This window comes from Chlamydotis macqueenii, chromosome 23, assembly GCF_036417535.1.
Source record: "Chlamydotis macqueenii isolate bChlMac1 chromosome 23, bChlMac1.mat, whole genome shotgun sequence".
In the NCBI taxonomy this organism is placed as follows: Eukaryota; Metazoa; Chordata; class Aves; order Otidiformes; family Otididae; genus Chlamydotis; species Chlamydotis macqueenii.
In genome coordinates, this window is record NC_141578.1 from 2,234,412 (window position 1) to 2,251,599 (window position 17,188).

Consider the following 17,188-nt stretch of genomic DNA (forward strand, 5'->3'; position numbering starts at 1 on the left):
AAGCAAGACATTTTAGGTCAGAGCTGCCTCTGATTTCCACTGAGAACTCCATGAAGCTGGGAGGAAAAAGCTCTCAAGAGACAAGGGGAAAAAATAAATAAAAATCTTCCTGTCATTTGCTGCATAGCACTTCATTAAGGAAAAAAAGATAGGACTGAGTTCACATCTGGTTGAAAATGTGCTATAAAAAAAGCCTCAATTCCCTCCTCTATTGCATCAGCATTTCAAGGGGTTCCTGTAATGATCTCATCTGTAGAGCCGGCTTAACTAATCCCTTGAGGTCTCTTACTCCTGCATTACAATGACTATAAAATCCACTTTTCTGGAAGGGAAGGCAATTCATTGCTCTTTCACTTGAATCTCTTTTCCCTTAGAAAATTGGTATCATCAGCTTAGAAATCCTAAGTGACAAAATCATGAATTGCCCTGAACCAACAGCCAGAACACTCATCTCTCCACAAAAAGCCTCCTACAAACACCTTGTCAGGAGAAGATCTCCTGAATTTACTGTTTAAATCGATACTGATTCTCTGCTGCCATCAATGCCACCCAACAGACAATAGTGTACTCATCCCAAAATCCTCTCCTGTATTGCACCTACCTAGCAGTGGCCAAAAGCAGATGCCCACACACAATTAAGGAACAGAGCAAGAACATGATGACATTTCCTCAAATACTTTCCCAGCCTGTCACATGTTTCTAGAGACTACTGCTGTATATCAGTGCAGACAAAGTACAAACAGTTCCAATTCCAGTAAGCACTGTTACGTAAATAACAAAAGAAGTTATTAAAGCTGCAGAATTTATGACTGTAACAAGAATAGAAGAACTGGTCTATGCCTAGAGTGAAACTATCAATTACAGCTGCTTTCCATGTAGGCTGAAAACTTCTACTCAGAGAACAACCAAACCTACGTATCTGGAATCAGAGATCCAGATATTCTTGAGCTGCAGCCTGTTCAAATCAAGCTTACACCCTGCAGAGCATCACCTTCATGTTAGCTTTCCTCTTTATTACTGTCCCAGGAATCCCAGTGCACAGCCAATGGAAAGGAAAAAATACTGCTAGAGACAAAAAACAAAACCTGCCAGCACCCTACCCCAAACTCCCTTCCTGCACAGCAAGAAACAAGCTCCAGCTGTTCCAGTGTCCGATAGCTGCACCCTCTTACTGCGAGGTGACAGGATGCCCTAACCAGGGTAGCGCTGCCTTTAACAGGACTCAGAAAACAAGTTCTGCGACACAGAACTGTGTAGCTACTAGTTTAATACGCCAGCACCCCCCTGCACCTCCCAGCATGTATCCTCATGGCTCCAGTCATTCTGAAAAACTTTTGATGCTTGTCTTCAACAGCTCTTATCGTATTCTTCAGGGAACGTGGCTCAATGGGCCTCAGCTGCTCATCTTCAGATACCTGGACACCAGGACCCAAGTCTTGCTTATCCCAGCACATGTCCTAGTAAATGGAAGATCTGGATTTGATTTCACAGCTTCTGGTTTTGAGCTCCCCTTCTCTCTCCTGTGCTGCAGGCAGCACACCCTAAACTCCAGTGCTTTCCCAGCTGTTGGAGGGATCTCCATACCTACACTGGCACTCCAGCCCCCACGCGCTGAGCTACATGCACGTAGAGCTCTGCAATCCACTTTTCTTTCTCTGGGAAACCGGGAGAATACAAAGACTTTCCACCTTTCTTTTGCAGAGATGATGCAGCATTAAAGAAAAGCACTTGCACATCATAAGCTTTTAAAACTTAATTGCAGCAGAATTCTGCAGCATCTTTAGAAACACAGATATTTAACTACTGAGTATGGTGTCTTGATGCATCCAAGACATCTTAGATCAGCAACAACAAGGACAGATTGTCCTGCAGATCATTTTATGGACAGATCTCTCTGGATCTCATCACAGGTATCCTCAGTACAAGCAGAACAATTTATTTCAATGCTGTGTGGTGCTGAGAGACAAAAAACTTCACTATTCATAACACAAGCAGTACCAGGAGAGATAACATGCACTCAAGTTTCTCTGTTTTCCAGCACATCTGACGGTGTATTTGTATTCTATTCTGTCTTTATTTAAACCATCCTTAAGTGACTTACCTTTAAGACTTCCATCTTAAACCCGCTGTCTGATGTAGGTCCATCAGGCATTTGCAGGGCCTGAACAAAGGCCTCTGTGAACTGCTGCACCACAGGAAAGATCAGGACTTTGGCCGCACCCTGGTTACAACCAATGCAAGCACAGGTGAATACTAAATGCAGAACCCCCACATCTGGAAAGTAAAGCACTAGAAGCAACGGAAATTGCGCTTTTCTGCTATGAAACTGAAGAGGGACTCATGGTAACTGCAGAACGTTGCAAAGTCACATGAAATACTTGTTTCAGACATCACTTTGGCTCTCTCTCTCATGCTGGGAACTAAGCTCGGCTGAATCCCACCCACCAAAATCACACAGCACAGACTGCTGCGTAACACACACTTACATCTAAGTTAATCGCTTCAGACGCTAAGTAGCGATCCAGACAATCCAGTCCAGAGAGTCGCAGGGGTAGTGCACGTCCTCTTAAAGAGGCACTTTCATTTGATTAGATGAATCATGCCCGGCACCCTACCACCCGGATTCCCTGCCCCGGGCCATAGAAGAAACCTGTGGTGACTACATCACACACCAGCAATTACACGGAGCCCCATGGATAGCATTTATCTCCCTCCTAAGCCACCCTCCCCCAAACCAAACAAGCTCTTTGCGAGCTGAGTATCAACAGCTGGCCTGAAGATTACCGCGATGATTCTTCCTAGGAAAATGCAGTAAATATTTTTCCAGATGTCAAAGCACTCCATAAGCAGTGCTTGGCAGAGCAAGTAACACTGGACAAAAATAATTTTATTAAAAATATTCCTCGTAACTCCATAGCTAAGACAGCAAAGTTGTATGCTTAAATAAACTACAAAATATCACCTTAGTAATTTATAGAAAAAAAAGAAAAAGCAGCAATCTTTTAAAGTCAAATTTCCGTAGAATAAGTTTTGTTTACAATGTAAAGGACACTTTCAGCCCTCCGCCAGAATAAGGCAGTGGGGAGCTACTACTGTCTTCTGGATTCTGGTACCAGCTGCATGGTACTACTGCGTAAGCAGCCTTGCCAGTGCAGTAGAGATAGGGTGTCACTATCAGAACTTCCCAAAAGCCTGCACTGAATTGCTCCCTGTGCAAACAGGGAGGAAACAGCAGACACAGCCGCTCAGCAACGACCAGCCGCTAGACTGAGAGTCGCTCTTTCCTACCCTCACCTCCCAAAAAGTTAAAAAGCGCAATTTATTGTCTGTGAAGGGCTGGGAAACCCGCTTGTCAAAGGTCATATAAAATGCAGATGTGCTGAGCCAGACAGGAGATCCATGTGCACAAAGCTGCTTAAAACTGCATGGTGTTTTTTTTTCTTAACAGCTATTCTTCTAAAATTTCATTTGTTTTTGTTTCCACCACCCCTTTAGGAACAAAGGGCTAACACGCATGCTAAAGCACCTGGCGGAGTTCCAGGAGCTTGTAACCAATGCCTGGCCCAGAGGCCACAAAACTGCTCATGGGAGCCCGGATGGCCAAGGCCTGGCAGTTTATCAGGACACATGGTTCACCTGGAGACTGGAAGCCATGACAGGACTTCCGAAAAAATGGATGAAACAGTAACTCCTCCCCGTGCTGACTCCCCTTTCTTGGAGCTGCAACAAACACGTCTGTTGATATGTCACAAATTAAACTTAATTATGGAAACCAAGTAGCATCAAGGCATGCATGTAAAGGAGGGAGTTAGCCACTTTCTGTGTATTAAATTACACCCTCTTCCCCAGAATCACAGCTGACAGAGTACCTAATTCTTCAACATTTCATTTTCATACTAATAATTATTTAGAACCTCGCTCAGTTTGAATTCAGTGTATGTTTCAGGGTAAGTTAAACTCTTGCCTTTTCCAGTTCCTCCATGTTACAGATCATATGGGCACACGTGGTAAATATCTCCACTGCACGCGACCTTGTGCGAATACCATACACCTAGAAAAAAGTTTAAATAGAAGATCAGGAATACAAGATACTTTTATCATCTTTCATTTTCTTTTAATTGTATTTATTTTTTGCTTTAACCTCATTGTCTTATTTAGTATCGGCTACAACATTACTGCTGAAACATTAGCTGCCGTCAACTACCACATCATCAAGAAAATTCTTTAAGTCTAACTCATACAACAGTACAGCTTAACCATTAAATCTGGAGTTTCTCTGCTCCAAGAAACACTCCCACTAACGTCATTCAGTACCAATGTAAGAGCGAAGATCATACCTCTGCCATTGTGAAAATTTTGTACATCTCTGGAAGAATAACAGGAGCTACAAGCGGCATCTGTGTGTCCGTCACTTCCCGAGTAAACTCTATAAAATGGAAAAAGAAAGGAAGTTCTTACAGGAAAACAAATTTGTAGACAGCAACAGAATCTTTGGGAATCACTAACAACACATTGATTGTACTTGATTAGACCAGTGTCATCTGGCCTACCCATGGCAATCCTTGAAGGCAAGCAGAAAAATACCACACTAAAAATTGCAGGTGTCTGGAAAACAGTGTGCTACAACCAAAGTTCCTTCTGAGTTGTAACCTGTAGCACAGAACCTTCTTCCTCAGCTTTCCTGACATCTACTGAGCATGCAATCCAGCAGTGACTGACAGGCATCACACCCAGAAGAGAGGCAGTAAATTGCAGTCTCTTCTATTTGGAGTGAAAAGGGACAAGATACTAAGGCAAGGAGAAGCCCGAACCACTTCCTAGAGCAGCCTCGCCAAAGCTCTCCCACACACATACCTGTAAGCACTCTCATGGCTCCATGCACCGCATTCACATCGCCACTAACCAGCATCTCCATCAAGAGATTGAAAAGCTCGGGCCAGGCTTCAGGCCAGTCCCAATGGGCTATTGCTGAAACTGCATAAGCAACGCTTGAGCGCACTTTGCTGATGGATTCTCTCAGCCCGTTGGGTAGGAGCTCCCTAATAGCAACTTTTGCCTGTAGAGAATAACATCATTTAGCAAAACAGATCCCCAGTCATAAAACAATTTAATAAAAAAAAACATTATACCTATGACTGTATCCTGATATTGAGTCAACAATCGGTCTTACAAAATGAACAGTCATGAGACAAGAAAAGCCTCGCGCACTACACCCCATAATTTTTTTACAGACGACTGCACGGTGTGTTTTAACACAGCACCCTTCTAACACAGAGCACTCGGCCAAGCAAACAGTAAATAGCTCACAGCTGCAATTAGATAGGATGCGGATATCTACACGGAAGACGCCCAGAGTTAGCCAAGATAAATCCCAGCTCCAGTGTCGGGGACTATGTTTGCTTACTTTGGAAGATTTCAGTAAACGAGAAGTAGTCACCCAACCCTGAAGGGATGGGAAAAAAAAAAGCCAGCTCTTCTGGGGCACAATTCACAAGATCTATTTCAAGTAACTATCTCTGGATGGGATGAATCATACTCCAGATGTGAAAGATGGTCCGGTCAACAGTCGAAGTGGCAAAACGTTGGAACCTCTGGTCATTTTAGCTGTTCAGATACTCCTCCTGAACAGATTTTTAATGAAACTCAGCAGATCTTTAAACTGAAATTTGTCATGGGAAAATAGCCCTAAGTCCCAAGCTGAAAAACACAAGATTTAGCAAATCTCTGAAAAAGGACTGCCAGAATCAGTATTTGTAAATTTGTGAAACTTACAAAGCAGCTTTCTTCTAGTCTTGCTCTTAGAGCAGCAGACACATTATGGCTGAACTCTTCCTACAGAAATTAGCCCAAGCTCCTCAAGTCTAGTCCTGTTTTAAGCAACTGAAAACAGATTTTCAAAATGGAAAGTGTCAGAAAACCTTAACGGAAGTCACTAATCCTGGTAATACACAAGGGCACTGACGCTTTTTAAACCATCTACAAAATGAATATTCTTGATGGATAAAGTGTCTCAAAGTAGGCAACATGAAACAAAATCTTACCCTCTCCGTGGTCTCTGGAGGTCTAAACTTTTCCGACTGAGAACACCAGTGAGTTTCCACATACTGTTTCAAAATTACAGACGCTAGCTGTATTGGAAAAGAGGTCAAGAATCAGTAACAAAACCTGAAGCCACGGCATCACCCCGACCCATTTGCTTGGTCTCCCATCCCACCATGCTGCTTTTAGAGGGGTGACAGGGCTTGGCAAAAACGCAAAACTTTTGTGAAACAGACAAAAAAAAAAAATTACTGTAGTAGAAAGATGAACTGAGGGTAACTCACTGAGCAACGATGGCCTGTGCAGCATCGACAGAAGGCAGGAGCTTTATTTCCCCACCGCTAAAAAGGCACAAGATACGGGCCACACGATAACTAATGAAATACAGAACCTAAACTTCCTTTTCAAGGAGGAAAACACCTACAGAAAAAAAAAATGCTGCAAAGGGAAGTCACACTTCCACTTGCTAATGCTCACCATCCACCTAATAAGTTGTGCCCATTCTGAGTACAGTACCGTCTCAGCACCAGGCTTATTAAGTTCAAAAAGCATTATTTTCCAAAGGTTTGTAACACCTGAACAATGTTGAAAAAGTGACGGCTCTAGAGAAATGTAAAAGAAAATGGAGAAGCAGTAAAGGAAAGCTACCTCCATTTTTTTTACCTGGAAATGTGAAAGAATACTTTGAAGCCCAAGGAAACTTTCTGCAGTTCCAGGTAAACTCACCTGACGGATGGCCAGAGCTCCCTGGGGATCTACAGTCAGTTCTGCTAAATGAACACCAAATTCTGCAAGGAAAAAAGAAAAAAAAAATAAAATTGGTATCATAACTTTTATTCCCACACAGCAAAACTCATCAAGATTTTTGGAGAAAGACATCATACCAAGTGAATGACTCATATGTGGGAAGCAGAAGACAATTCCAAAGCATAGCTACTCAAATGAATCACGAGCATTAATTCTCCCTTGTGCTCTCTGCACAAACTTAATTTATTCTCTAAGCATCTTATTTCTTTTTTTTCGGGGGCAAAAAATTTTGCAACACAGGTTAATAACAAGCAAATAATTGACTATTAAAAAAAAAAACAAACCACTTATCTACAACGTAACATCATTAGTCACGTCCCTACATGAGAGATGCATGGATTAGATCCAGGATGGGGCGCGACAGAAGACTGCCAGACAGCAGTCCCTTTTCGGACAAGCCGGGTTCATCCAGAGAGTGGTTTGGAAACATCACTTCAGCTGTCTCCAAACACACTGTAACGCAGCTCAGAACGCACCGAGCGCCTTCCTGAGCAAACCCTGCCCGAGCACGCTGACACCAGAAACCGCCGGTGCAATCATTCGGGCTGTGAGACCTTCTCCAGCGAGAAATTTGTCCAGAAAAAGTAAGAGCTGCTTCTTAGTCACCAAGCAAGTTCTGTAACAAAGGCAAAAGTAAAATGCTTGTACCGATTCTGTTGGTGACCGAGCACAGGAAATAAAAACCAGGAAGAGCAGCTGTTCTGCTATGGTAAATCCATAAGTCTCCATAAATTTGCTTAAAATTGCAACTTTAAGTTCTGGATAGCTGATAACTGTACTAAATACTTCATTTAATTTCACTAGTCTGCTTAAGAAATGCATTTGTGAGGTTTTTGTTCTAGAAACCATGGAGCAGAAGGTATGCCCTGAGGTCCTCCTAGCACAACCTGACTCCCACGGACAGGACAAACGTGCTTACAGCATTTTGGACAAAAACACATCAAGAATTCTTCTGAAAAAGCCTTCTGCAACTTTCCTTAGCAGCATATTGAAGTCCTTCACAAGTGTGGTTAGCTGAGTTTCTTCTAATAACTGCCTCTCACTTTCCCATGATTACACTGAACGTGCTCAGTTCCTTCAACCTTTCCTCATACATCATGCATTTAAAAAAAAAAAAAAAAAAAAAAAAAAAAAAAGAAAAAAACCCGCTCTCCTCCTAGCTGCAAAAGCAAGGAGCCTCATTCCGAGATGTACTTAACGTAATACTCCTCTGAACCGCAGCAGTTATTATTCTTCTAGCTGTCTGCAATACTCCAGACGTGAGTGTGGCATTGCACGTCAGCCTCCTTTTTAAATCGTATAACTGAAGCCAGAAGCCAGAATAAATGCAACGGCTTCACACATTTGCGACTCGCTACTATGACTCTATTTTGCAGCCTTCAAACCTGGCTGCATATGTGCGTTTGATATTTTTCCTTACACAGTGTAGTCTGCATTTGATTTACAAAATTCTGTTTCGATTATTTCAGGCCATCTCTCCAATTTTCCGACACCGTATTAATTCTGCTCTCCAAGCAGATTGCAGCGCCGTCATTAGTAAACCAGAGGTGTACTCACTACTGCAGCAACCAAGAGCTCTGTCGTAAAAACCCCTTGGGTTGACAATAAGCCACCGGTAACTTCACGCACAGGTTTTCAGCCAACTCCGCGTCTTAAAATACTACAAAACTATAAGTCCTTAACTGATCAATGAACATTGTGGCAAATTCATATCAGGAACCCTACTGGACTCAGATCATTCGTATTCAGCGCTTGCTTGTTTCAGCAATAAGCCGGTTCTCCCATCAAACAAAAATTAGATGGAGTTATTCAGAACAGCTCATCCTAAACTGTACTGGCTGTGTAGCATCCATTTATCCTATTATATTATAGACAACGGCAAGCTGCTTAATGAGCTGGTCCGAGAACCTCTCCAGGGACTGAAGTTACACCAATCATTGTGTATCTCACTGGCTCCTCTTTTCTCAAAGAACTGGTCTATTATTGGTTTTTTTCCCAGTTGAGGAAACTTTGTATTCTTATCATGGGCAACTGCAGTTCAAATGCATCTCTTCATAAGTGCTTCCTCCACTCATACCTTGTAGATTTGAGGTATCGGAAGCATCAAGTCTTATTCCCAAGAAAAAGTCCGTAAAACCAAAAGATTACAAACTTTTAATGAAGGGCCTGGCATAGGGAACACTTGGCAAACACATTTCCTCCCAGCTCTGCTTGTCCTCTCCATTAATCTCCATATTAGAGAAGCCCGACTCTCCTCCTTCACAACCAAGCTTCATCTACCGCATAACCAGTCTACAAACCTACTGCCTCATCTTTTTTGAGAAATTAAGCCAGACCATACAAAAAAAAACCAAACTATTAAGCAAGCGGGGAAGAATAAACAAGCAGGACTTTCTACTGAATCACTGCCCTTCACCTCCTGCCTTGCTGAAGGGGGCCAGTACCGACTGAGTCCAGCTCAGTACGTTCATACAGATCTGGTTCGGGAGCTGCTACAGGTCCCTTTTAGTTGTCCCTGTTTGGGGCAGAGACAGGCACTGGCAGAGGGAGAGGCCCTGGTAGCTGCTCCAGCCAGCTAAGGTGAATCCACTGCCCCATGGCCCCTGCCACTCCAAATTAAAACAGCATTCAGTTCGCAGAGACCAGATCTCACAACCGCTGTAGCGTCAGAGCTCGAGTTCCCTTCACGCAACACCTCCCCAGCCCTTGTGCATCGCGGTCTTTAGCTACGCAGGCGCAGGCAAAGTTTTCCACGGGACTGGTTTTCAATAACGTCATCATGAAGTAATTCGAGTTGAAAGGACTTGGGAGGTCATCCTGTCCAACCTACTGCTCAAAGCAGGGTCAGCTGCGAGGTCAGACCGGTGCAGAGCACGGAGGGCATCTGCAGGCAGACCAGGGAGAAATCACAAGTCAGCACCTAATAGTTAGCCATCTTTCTTACACACCACAAATGCGCTTCTCTGAGGAACTTCTGCACCCATCATGATGCTCAATGACTACTCTGAAAGCACTCTTGTTTTCAGCACACCTCTGAAAACTACAACTGTATTTTCATCTTTTCTCAGCAAAAGAACGAAAGATCAAGGCCAGTCTTCCCCAGCATCTGTGACAGCTTTAGGTCTCTCACTTGAAATCCCTTCTTTGCAGCTTCTCATTACACTCAACGACGTCTGCAGCATTTCACAGTGCAAATAACAGCACTTGCTGCTGTGAATAACCTTTCTTCCTGAAAGTCAGATACCATCTGTCCCAGCGTGGCCATTTCTTGTTTCGATTTCCCTGTTAAAAACTCAGCTCAATGTCAAAACGTTAACTCCTGGTAAAAATTCAGCTCAATTTATCCATTCAAAGGGCTTCCACTCTTTTCTGCACATCATCCGCTCTCCTATGATTCAAGTTACAGCCAAGAGACCACCATACAACCGTGTACTGTGGTCGTGTTTGTAAATTCTCCAGAATCCCTCCTTCCACACAACACTCAGTTTCACGGCACAAAATCACGTATTCAAGGAGGCACCCAAAGCAATACAGAAATCACTCTCGACGCCGTACGCATCGAAACAGTTCTGTCAGGAAGGAGCCGACCACAAGCAAAACCATGCTGAACTGGTGAAGCACAAGTGGTGCTACAAGTTTTGTGCTATCGCTGTGCCTACAGCTCTCCGGACACAAACGGACAGCAAACTGGATCACGCAAACGTCATCAGAGAATCGACGGACTTTTAAAGCATCCAACTAAATGTGCTGAGGCACCTACTCTGGAAGAGAAGACGCTGAAAGAACATTTACAAGACCCACAAAGCCAATATTCAAATCTGAGATCACGTTCAAATGGAAGCGTTGGTGGACTCCTGCACAAGACTAATCTCAAACAAGAAGGACAAGAAACTTTAAAGAAGGTCAGCATGCCCAGATTGACACCTGAGTCAGTTTGCCAAGGTGCGCGCCATCTTCCCAGCCACCTGCACATCTCAGCTTCTGGCAATAAACGACCTTGCAAAGGACTCAGCTGAAGACGCCTTTTCATACACAAGATGTCACAACATAAGCCAGGCTTAAGAGAGACTTATAAATGCCTTTTTTACCTGCAAAAAGGGCAAACAGAAACACACAGCATAGACAGGCAAAAGAAAGGAATTCTCCAGCCTGGAGCCATCCATCTATCACCAACCACGACACTTCCAGAGCACAAGAGCAATTAGCTCAGAGACATCGCACTGCCATCACAAAACATCAAACTTACTGGCTAAGCGGGCAACCAGGCAGCAGTACTTTTCAACTGTATAAGAAGCTGGCATTAAAACTCCTGATCAGCATAATTTAGAGAAATGGGTTACAGACACTGCTCTTCTTCATAGGGTCAAAGTATGATCCCTCCCGGTGGACATGAACCTCCTGCAGAGCGGCACTGGCCCTGCTCTGACATCCCTGGAGACGGCTTGGCCTCCGTACGCGCTCTCTGGTATAGCAAGATGTAGAGAAAGAGATGATTTTTACACCTTATGGAATTATCCTCAAGTCACGCGACATCAGCCACAGCGCAGACGTGTGCACCATCAGAGGTGGGGTATGCTGTCACCTAGATGGACAAGACAAAGGAAGAATGGAAACGCTATCCTCCCTTCTCTGGGAACAAGCCGATGGCGGAGTTGAGTTAGACGCGTGTACAGCAGTACCGCTCCACAACCTGCAGCTCTCATTTCTCCTGCCTTCCCCCTGAACAGTCTCAGACGTTGCTTTTATTTATGTTCCGTTAAAACCTAGAGACAACAAAGGTCACCGGGGGAACCTTCAGCTTTCTGGAGATCGACAATAATGCATCTCCCATCCCCAAGCTGTCAGGCTGTGCCTATTCCCACGCTTTCTCAGCAGACAGAAGATGCAAGGAAGAGACTGAGTCGCTGGGGATGTCTGGAAGGTGCTAAAGTATGGAACTGTAGGAAGAAACTGCCACCACGTCCTTACTCCAGAGCTGACGCCCCATGTTCCTCCAGAACGGCTGTATCGAGTCAGCCAGCAGACTCCTCCTGGACAGTCCAGCCTGCTCCTGCGCTGTGCATTTCTACCCATCCCCTTGTTCAAGCACCGGCCAGATCCGCTACGGAGCTGCTGCAGGGAGCTGGACTGCAACCTCACAAAAAACAGAACCATCCCCATCTGGCTAAACCCTGCATGGAGGATAGCGGGCGCTAGCGCGGGGCAGCGCACAACACACAGGGAGAGCGAACCGCTGCGTGGGCTTAACCGTATTACACAACCCAACCTGCAAGCAGCTTAAGAAAAGAGGGGAGGGCAGAACAACGCATCCCTCAACACAGCCCTCGGGAGCCGCGGTGCTGAGAACCTCCTGAAGCAGGTCTTGTACCCGACCAGCGTGTTGAATGGTTCTTGATGAGTTTTTTCCTCCAGAAATGTCAAACTGTTTTTAAAACATTTCTACCTCTAACATCCAACAGTGATGAGTTCCACAGTTTGCACACTGGTGGAAACAACTTGCTTCCTTCTCCTTGCTTTAGATTGATTTTCATCTCGTGTTGGCTTTATGAGAAGTCACAAATAATCACTCCTCACTCATCTCCTCTGTCGCTTATGATTTTAGAGCCTCCATCTCTGCTAACTCTTTCCCAGGCAGAAAAGTCAATGTATTCACTCTTTCTCAGAACAGAAGCTTTTCCACACCTTTGTGAATGCATTTTTACTGTCCTGCTTTATCCCTCCAGAGAGCAGCAAGCCAGTAACGCATGCGGCGCACGGACTGCAGAAGCATGAGGAATTTATGTCGCGCTTTGTTCTCTGTTCCCTCCTTAACGGTCCATTTGGCTTTCAGAGCACGGCACAGCAGTGAATGGGTATTTTCAGGAAACTCTCCACACAGACAATGGGATCTCTTCTCCCAGTGGCAACAGTTAGGACAGCCCATTACTTTTTAAGGTATTATTTCTGGGCTGTCTCCTCCTCCCTGAGCATTACTGTGCTGACCGACACCGACCTCCACCTGCCATCTGCACACTCAACTCACGCTTGTGAAATCATTCTGTAATTTTTGCCACCGATTCTCACTCTGGCCAGACTGAACAGCACAGCACTATCAGCAACTTCACCACACCGCCATTCACTCTTTTCCACACTCTACAGACGTGCTGAGCCGTCCAGCTTCACGTGGGACTCTCGATTATCTCCCTGCAGCATGAAACATCACCAGTCACTTCTACTTCTTGTCTTCAAGCTTTTAATGAGTTATTAATTCAAGAGCTGTCCGCAGCAGTTTAGTTTCTTCAAAAAGTTCCAGTAAGGGAATTTTCTAAAAGCTTTCTGGCAGCCCCGGGACTCCCTCAAACAGCTCTCCTATTAAACAGAGATCGACTCTGCCACAACAACCTCACGTACCCAGCTTTCCTCATTCCAGCTCTTGACGTGATTTTAACCACTGCAGGCAGCGCAAAGGCCACAGCGACTCACCTGTAGCAAGCCTGATGTTCACCTCTCCGCTCCTCACCTTAGAGCCCTCACTAAAAGCTCTCCTGTGTTTACCAGCTTGCATTTATCTGGTCCCTAAGCAACCTTAAGCAGCAAGTTTTACAGCACAATTCGTAGCACAGTAATTTAATGTTTGAGTCCCTTTAAAATTCTTGGAGATCCATCCCGCAGCACTTGCTGTTTTAAGTAAACCGATAAGTGAAACTACTTCTACTCATGCTTCAGCCTGATGCGGATCCTCCAGCGTGCCTCCTGTAGACGCCCTTCAACTCGGCAACTCAGCACCCACACAAGGAATTCACTTTTCCTGCAGCCCTACACTCCTTGAACGTACCTCGCACGCTTCAGAACGATCTGCGTTTCTTTACCTCAACCATACAATGTTGGCAAACACTGTATTCTGTCAGCTCCTCCTCTCGGTTTTTGCAAGTTTCTCCGCAACAAAAACAGCACTGAAAGGAATATAGCTTATTGCTTTTGCTTGACTAGGGTAAGAGAGGAGGAATCACAGAAGGACAGAATAATCCAGCTGAAAGAGAGCTCAGGAGGTCTCCAGTCCAACCCCCGTGATCAAAGCAGCATCAAATCGGGCTGCTCAGAGCGTTTTCTAGCCAGGTCTTGGAGATATTCAAGGATGGAAACGGCACAGCTTCTCTGGACAACCTGCTCCAAAGCTTGGCTCTCCTCACAGCGAAAAAATTTCTCCTTGTATCCAGTCTGAACCCTCTTGTTTCATTTTGTGCCTGTTTTCCTTCATCTTCTCCCATCCCCCAGTGTCTTGGCAACCTCCTCACAGTTACCAGAAGCTGCTGTCAGATCCACCCCCAAAACCCTCTTGTCTCTACACTGGAAAATCCCTCTCCCCTAGCAGCTCCTCCTGTGGCAAGTGCTGCAGTTCCCCAACCAACCTGATGGCCCTCTGCTGAACTCACTGCCGTTTATTGCTGCCAAAACCAGACAAGTATTCTGGATGTGGTCTAGCAAGCGCCGACTGGAGAGGGTCCATCACTGCCTCTGACCCTGCTCACACAGCCCAGGACGCAGGTGGCCTCCAGGGCACACTGCTGGCCCCGTCCAGCTGGTTGGCCACCAGCATTTCCAGGCCCTCTGCCACAGAGCTGCTCGCCAGCCTGCCAGAGCCTGACCTGCACCCCAACAATGGGTTCTCCTACCCCAGGTGCAGAGCGTGGTGTCTGTCATTGCTGAATTTCAGGAGGATCCTCTCGGTCCACTCCTGCAGGGCTCTCTGGACAGCAGCCCTGCCCTCAAGGACATCGGTCACCTCGCCCCCGCTTTGGTGTCACCTGCAAACTGCACGAGAGGCTTTCTGTAGCCTCCTCCAGGTCACCGGTATTGGTCCTGCAATAGACCTGTGCAGTTCTGGGACTGCAGCTGCAGAGAAGTATTGGGTGACTTTAGGGTATTTGTAGAACAGTGAAAAAATAGAAAGCACAGATGACTCCATTCCTCTCGCCCTTAACGTTATTATCCACCAAATGTGGCATTCCTGGGCTCTCAAAGGGACCTTAGGGACAGCCATCACCTACAGCCCTCAAAAAATATTCTTTTCTGGACATCTGTTACCAAAAGCACTACACAAATTTGATTTCATTTCTTGTGGTAAGATTCAGACCGTTTGGGGAAAAAAAGAAGTACCCACTGAAGAGCACGTTGACTGTAGCAGCTTTGCAAGGTAAAGGCTCTGTGCGTCAACAAACCTCGCAGCACTTCCACTCGTACTACTGCAATGCCATCAAATCACTCACTAAACCTCCAACAGCACACGTTTCCTGTAATGCGTCAAGGAAGCCTTAACCCGAGAGTGTTACAAGCACATGTTAAGGGACTGCACAACAAGAAACATTTTACCAAAAAAATTTGTCTTCCTTTCATTGCCCAGTCTCATTCCCTGAGTAACATTATCACAGCACTATTCTTGACCCAGTCATGTCCTTACACCTTCCTTCTCTTTACCATCAACTTCCTTTGATAACACTTCTGAGGTAAAGTTCAGGAACAGAAAGACTTTAAAACACTTTACAAAATAGTTTCAGAATGGGACAATCAGACAAAGGCAAGGCAAAATTTCCAGGAGGGTCCATGAACAACCAGCCCATCACGCTGCCAGCCCACAGGGCCAAAGGCTGCAGTGCCACGCTCTCCAGCGCCCAGCTCCTGTCACGGCCGATTACCTGCAAATCTTCCAGTGGCTTCTACAGATTCCAGCTCTTTGGGATGGGTCACAAAATATAAGCTGAAGTGAAATAAGATCTTACCATCAATAGGTTTTCAAGCGTAGCTTCCACCCAGGACAAGCAGCAAGTGCATGAGCTAGCTTAGTGCCACCATAAAAAGGCCAGATGAGTAACGGAATAATCAGAGGCACTGTTTGAATTCGGGGTGCTTGTTCTTTTAAGCTCTGTCCTTTTCAAGGCCACAGGCCAGCTCCGCCGTCTCGTATGCCCTCAGCTCTCCAGAACAGACAATGGAGCACCCAGGAGCCGGGTGTTCCGCAGGAGTTCCACACGAGACGAGGGTGCAGCTACGTCCACGCTCAACCTAACGCACGCCCTGTCCCGGCGATGACCGGCGGGACGCGGGCACGCACGTCAAGAGGTGGAGAGCATCCAGAGGTGGGACAGGGCCTGCAACGGGAAGGCTCTCCGTGCCCGACGCAACCCTGGGGACTTCAGCTCGGGCGGAAAGCGGTGCCCAAAGCAACGGGCCCGCCGCGCCGCCTCCCCCTCCGCGCCCGGCCAGCGGTGAGCTCACGGCGCTCCCCGCCCACCCGGGCCCCACACACGGCCGTTCCCCGCGCTGCCCCACCGCCGCTCCCCTCCTGCCCCACTGACGGGAAGCGGTGCCTTGAGGAAACCCCGCTGCGGCTTCGCCCGGCGACCTCCGCTACAGGGCCGGGGGACGGCGAACCCGCAGCCCAGCTCCTGAAAACCGGGAAACCGGTGGGAACAGCCGGCCCGAGAGCTGCGGCTGGAAGTTTTGGCCGAGGCCAACGCGCGGCCACGAGGCGCCGGCACCGGGAAACGTTGAGGGGAAGGCGGCGGCGGCCTTTCCCCACCGGGACACCGCCCCCCCCCCGCCCCTCGCCCCGCGGCCCGGCCCTCACTCACCCTCCGTCACCTCCAGCACCTTCACCTGCTCCTCCGCGGCGGCGCGCACCGCCTGCACCGGGCACAGGATCCCCGTCAACGTCTCCACCAACGCTTCCTTCAACCCCTGAGCCACCGGTCCCGGCCCTGGTCCCGGTCCTTGCCCGCCTCCTCCCGCCGCCGCCGCGCCCGCCATCGTTTCTTTCCTTTCCTTTCCTTTCCTTCCCCCCCCCCCCCCACCCCACCCCCCTTTTCCCGGCTCCTCCGCCGCCGCCGCCGCCGCGCGCGCCAAACGCACGGCACGCACGCACGCGTCAGCGACGCGCCGGCAGTGAGGTGTGCACGGGCTCCGCGCCCTCCCCTCTCCCCCCCCCCCGCCCCCGCCCTCCCCGACGCTCACAGCGCCCCCTAGCGGCGTGGCGGGATCGGTGGCTGGCGGTGGGCGGGAAATGGCGGCGGTGGAACCGGTAGCGGCAACCGGGGCCGAGGCAGCGCCCGGGCTCCCGCAGAGCGCCTTGGGCGCTCTGCGGGAGCCCGGGCGCTGCCTCGGCCCCAAGAAGGCTCGGAATAGGAGCTTGAGAGGCGACCTTGAGGATCCCTCAGGAGCTGGGGGATGGCATTTCAAGGGTCTGCGCTGAAGGGTCAGGTGCAGGCACTTGAGCCAAAACAGCTCCGTTTTGTGTTTAAATGACGTGGAGGTGACCCTTGGAGCAAAGTTTCCTTGCAAAGGCGTTGAGAGGGTGGTTTTGAGTCCT

At 47.4% G+C, this 17,188-nt stretch overlaps 1 protein-coding gene across 1 annotated transcript in view; it reads right to left on the bottom strand.

Moving 5' to 3' along the window:
• IPO9 (importin 9) overlaps positions 1-16,629 on the bottom strand; it is a 39,605-nt gene extending 22,976 nt beyond the window's left edge. The window contains exons 1-7 of the mRNA XM_086765604.1: positions 16,455-16,629; positions 6,766-6,827; positions 6,042-6,128; positions 4,855-5,056; positions 4,338-4,426; positions 3,965-4,051; positions 2,102-2,221 (exon numbers count right to left, since the gene is read on the bottom strand). Coding sequence (XP_086621730.1) covers positions 2,102-2,221; positions 3,965-4,051; positions 4,338-4,426; positions 4,855-5,056; positions 6,042-6,128; positions 6,766-6,827; positions 16,455-16,629 — 822 coding nt within the window. The remainder of the gene's footprint in view (positions 1-2,101; positions 2,222-3,964; positions 4,052-4,337; positions 4,427-4,854; positions 5,057-6,041; positions 6,129-6,765; positions 6,828-16,454) is intronic.
• Between the last annotated feature and the right edge of the window lie 559 nt (positions 16,630-17,188).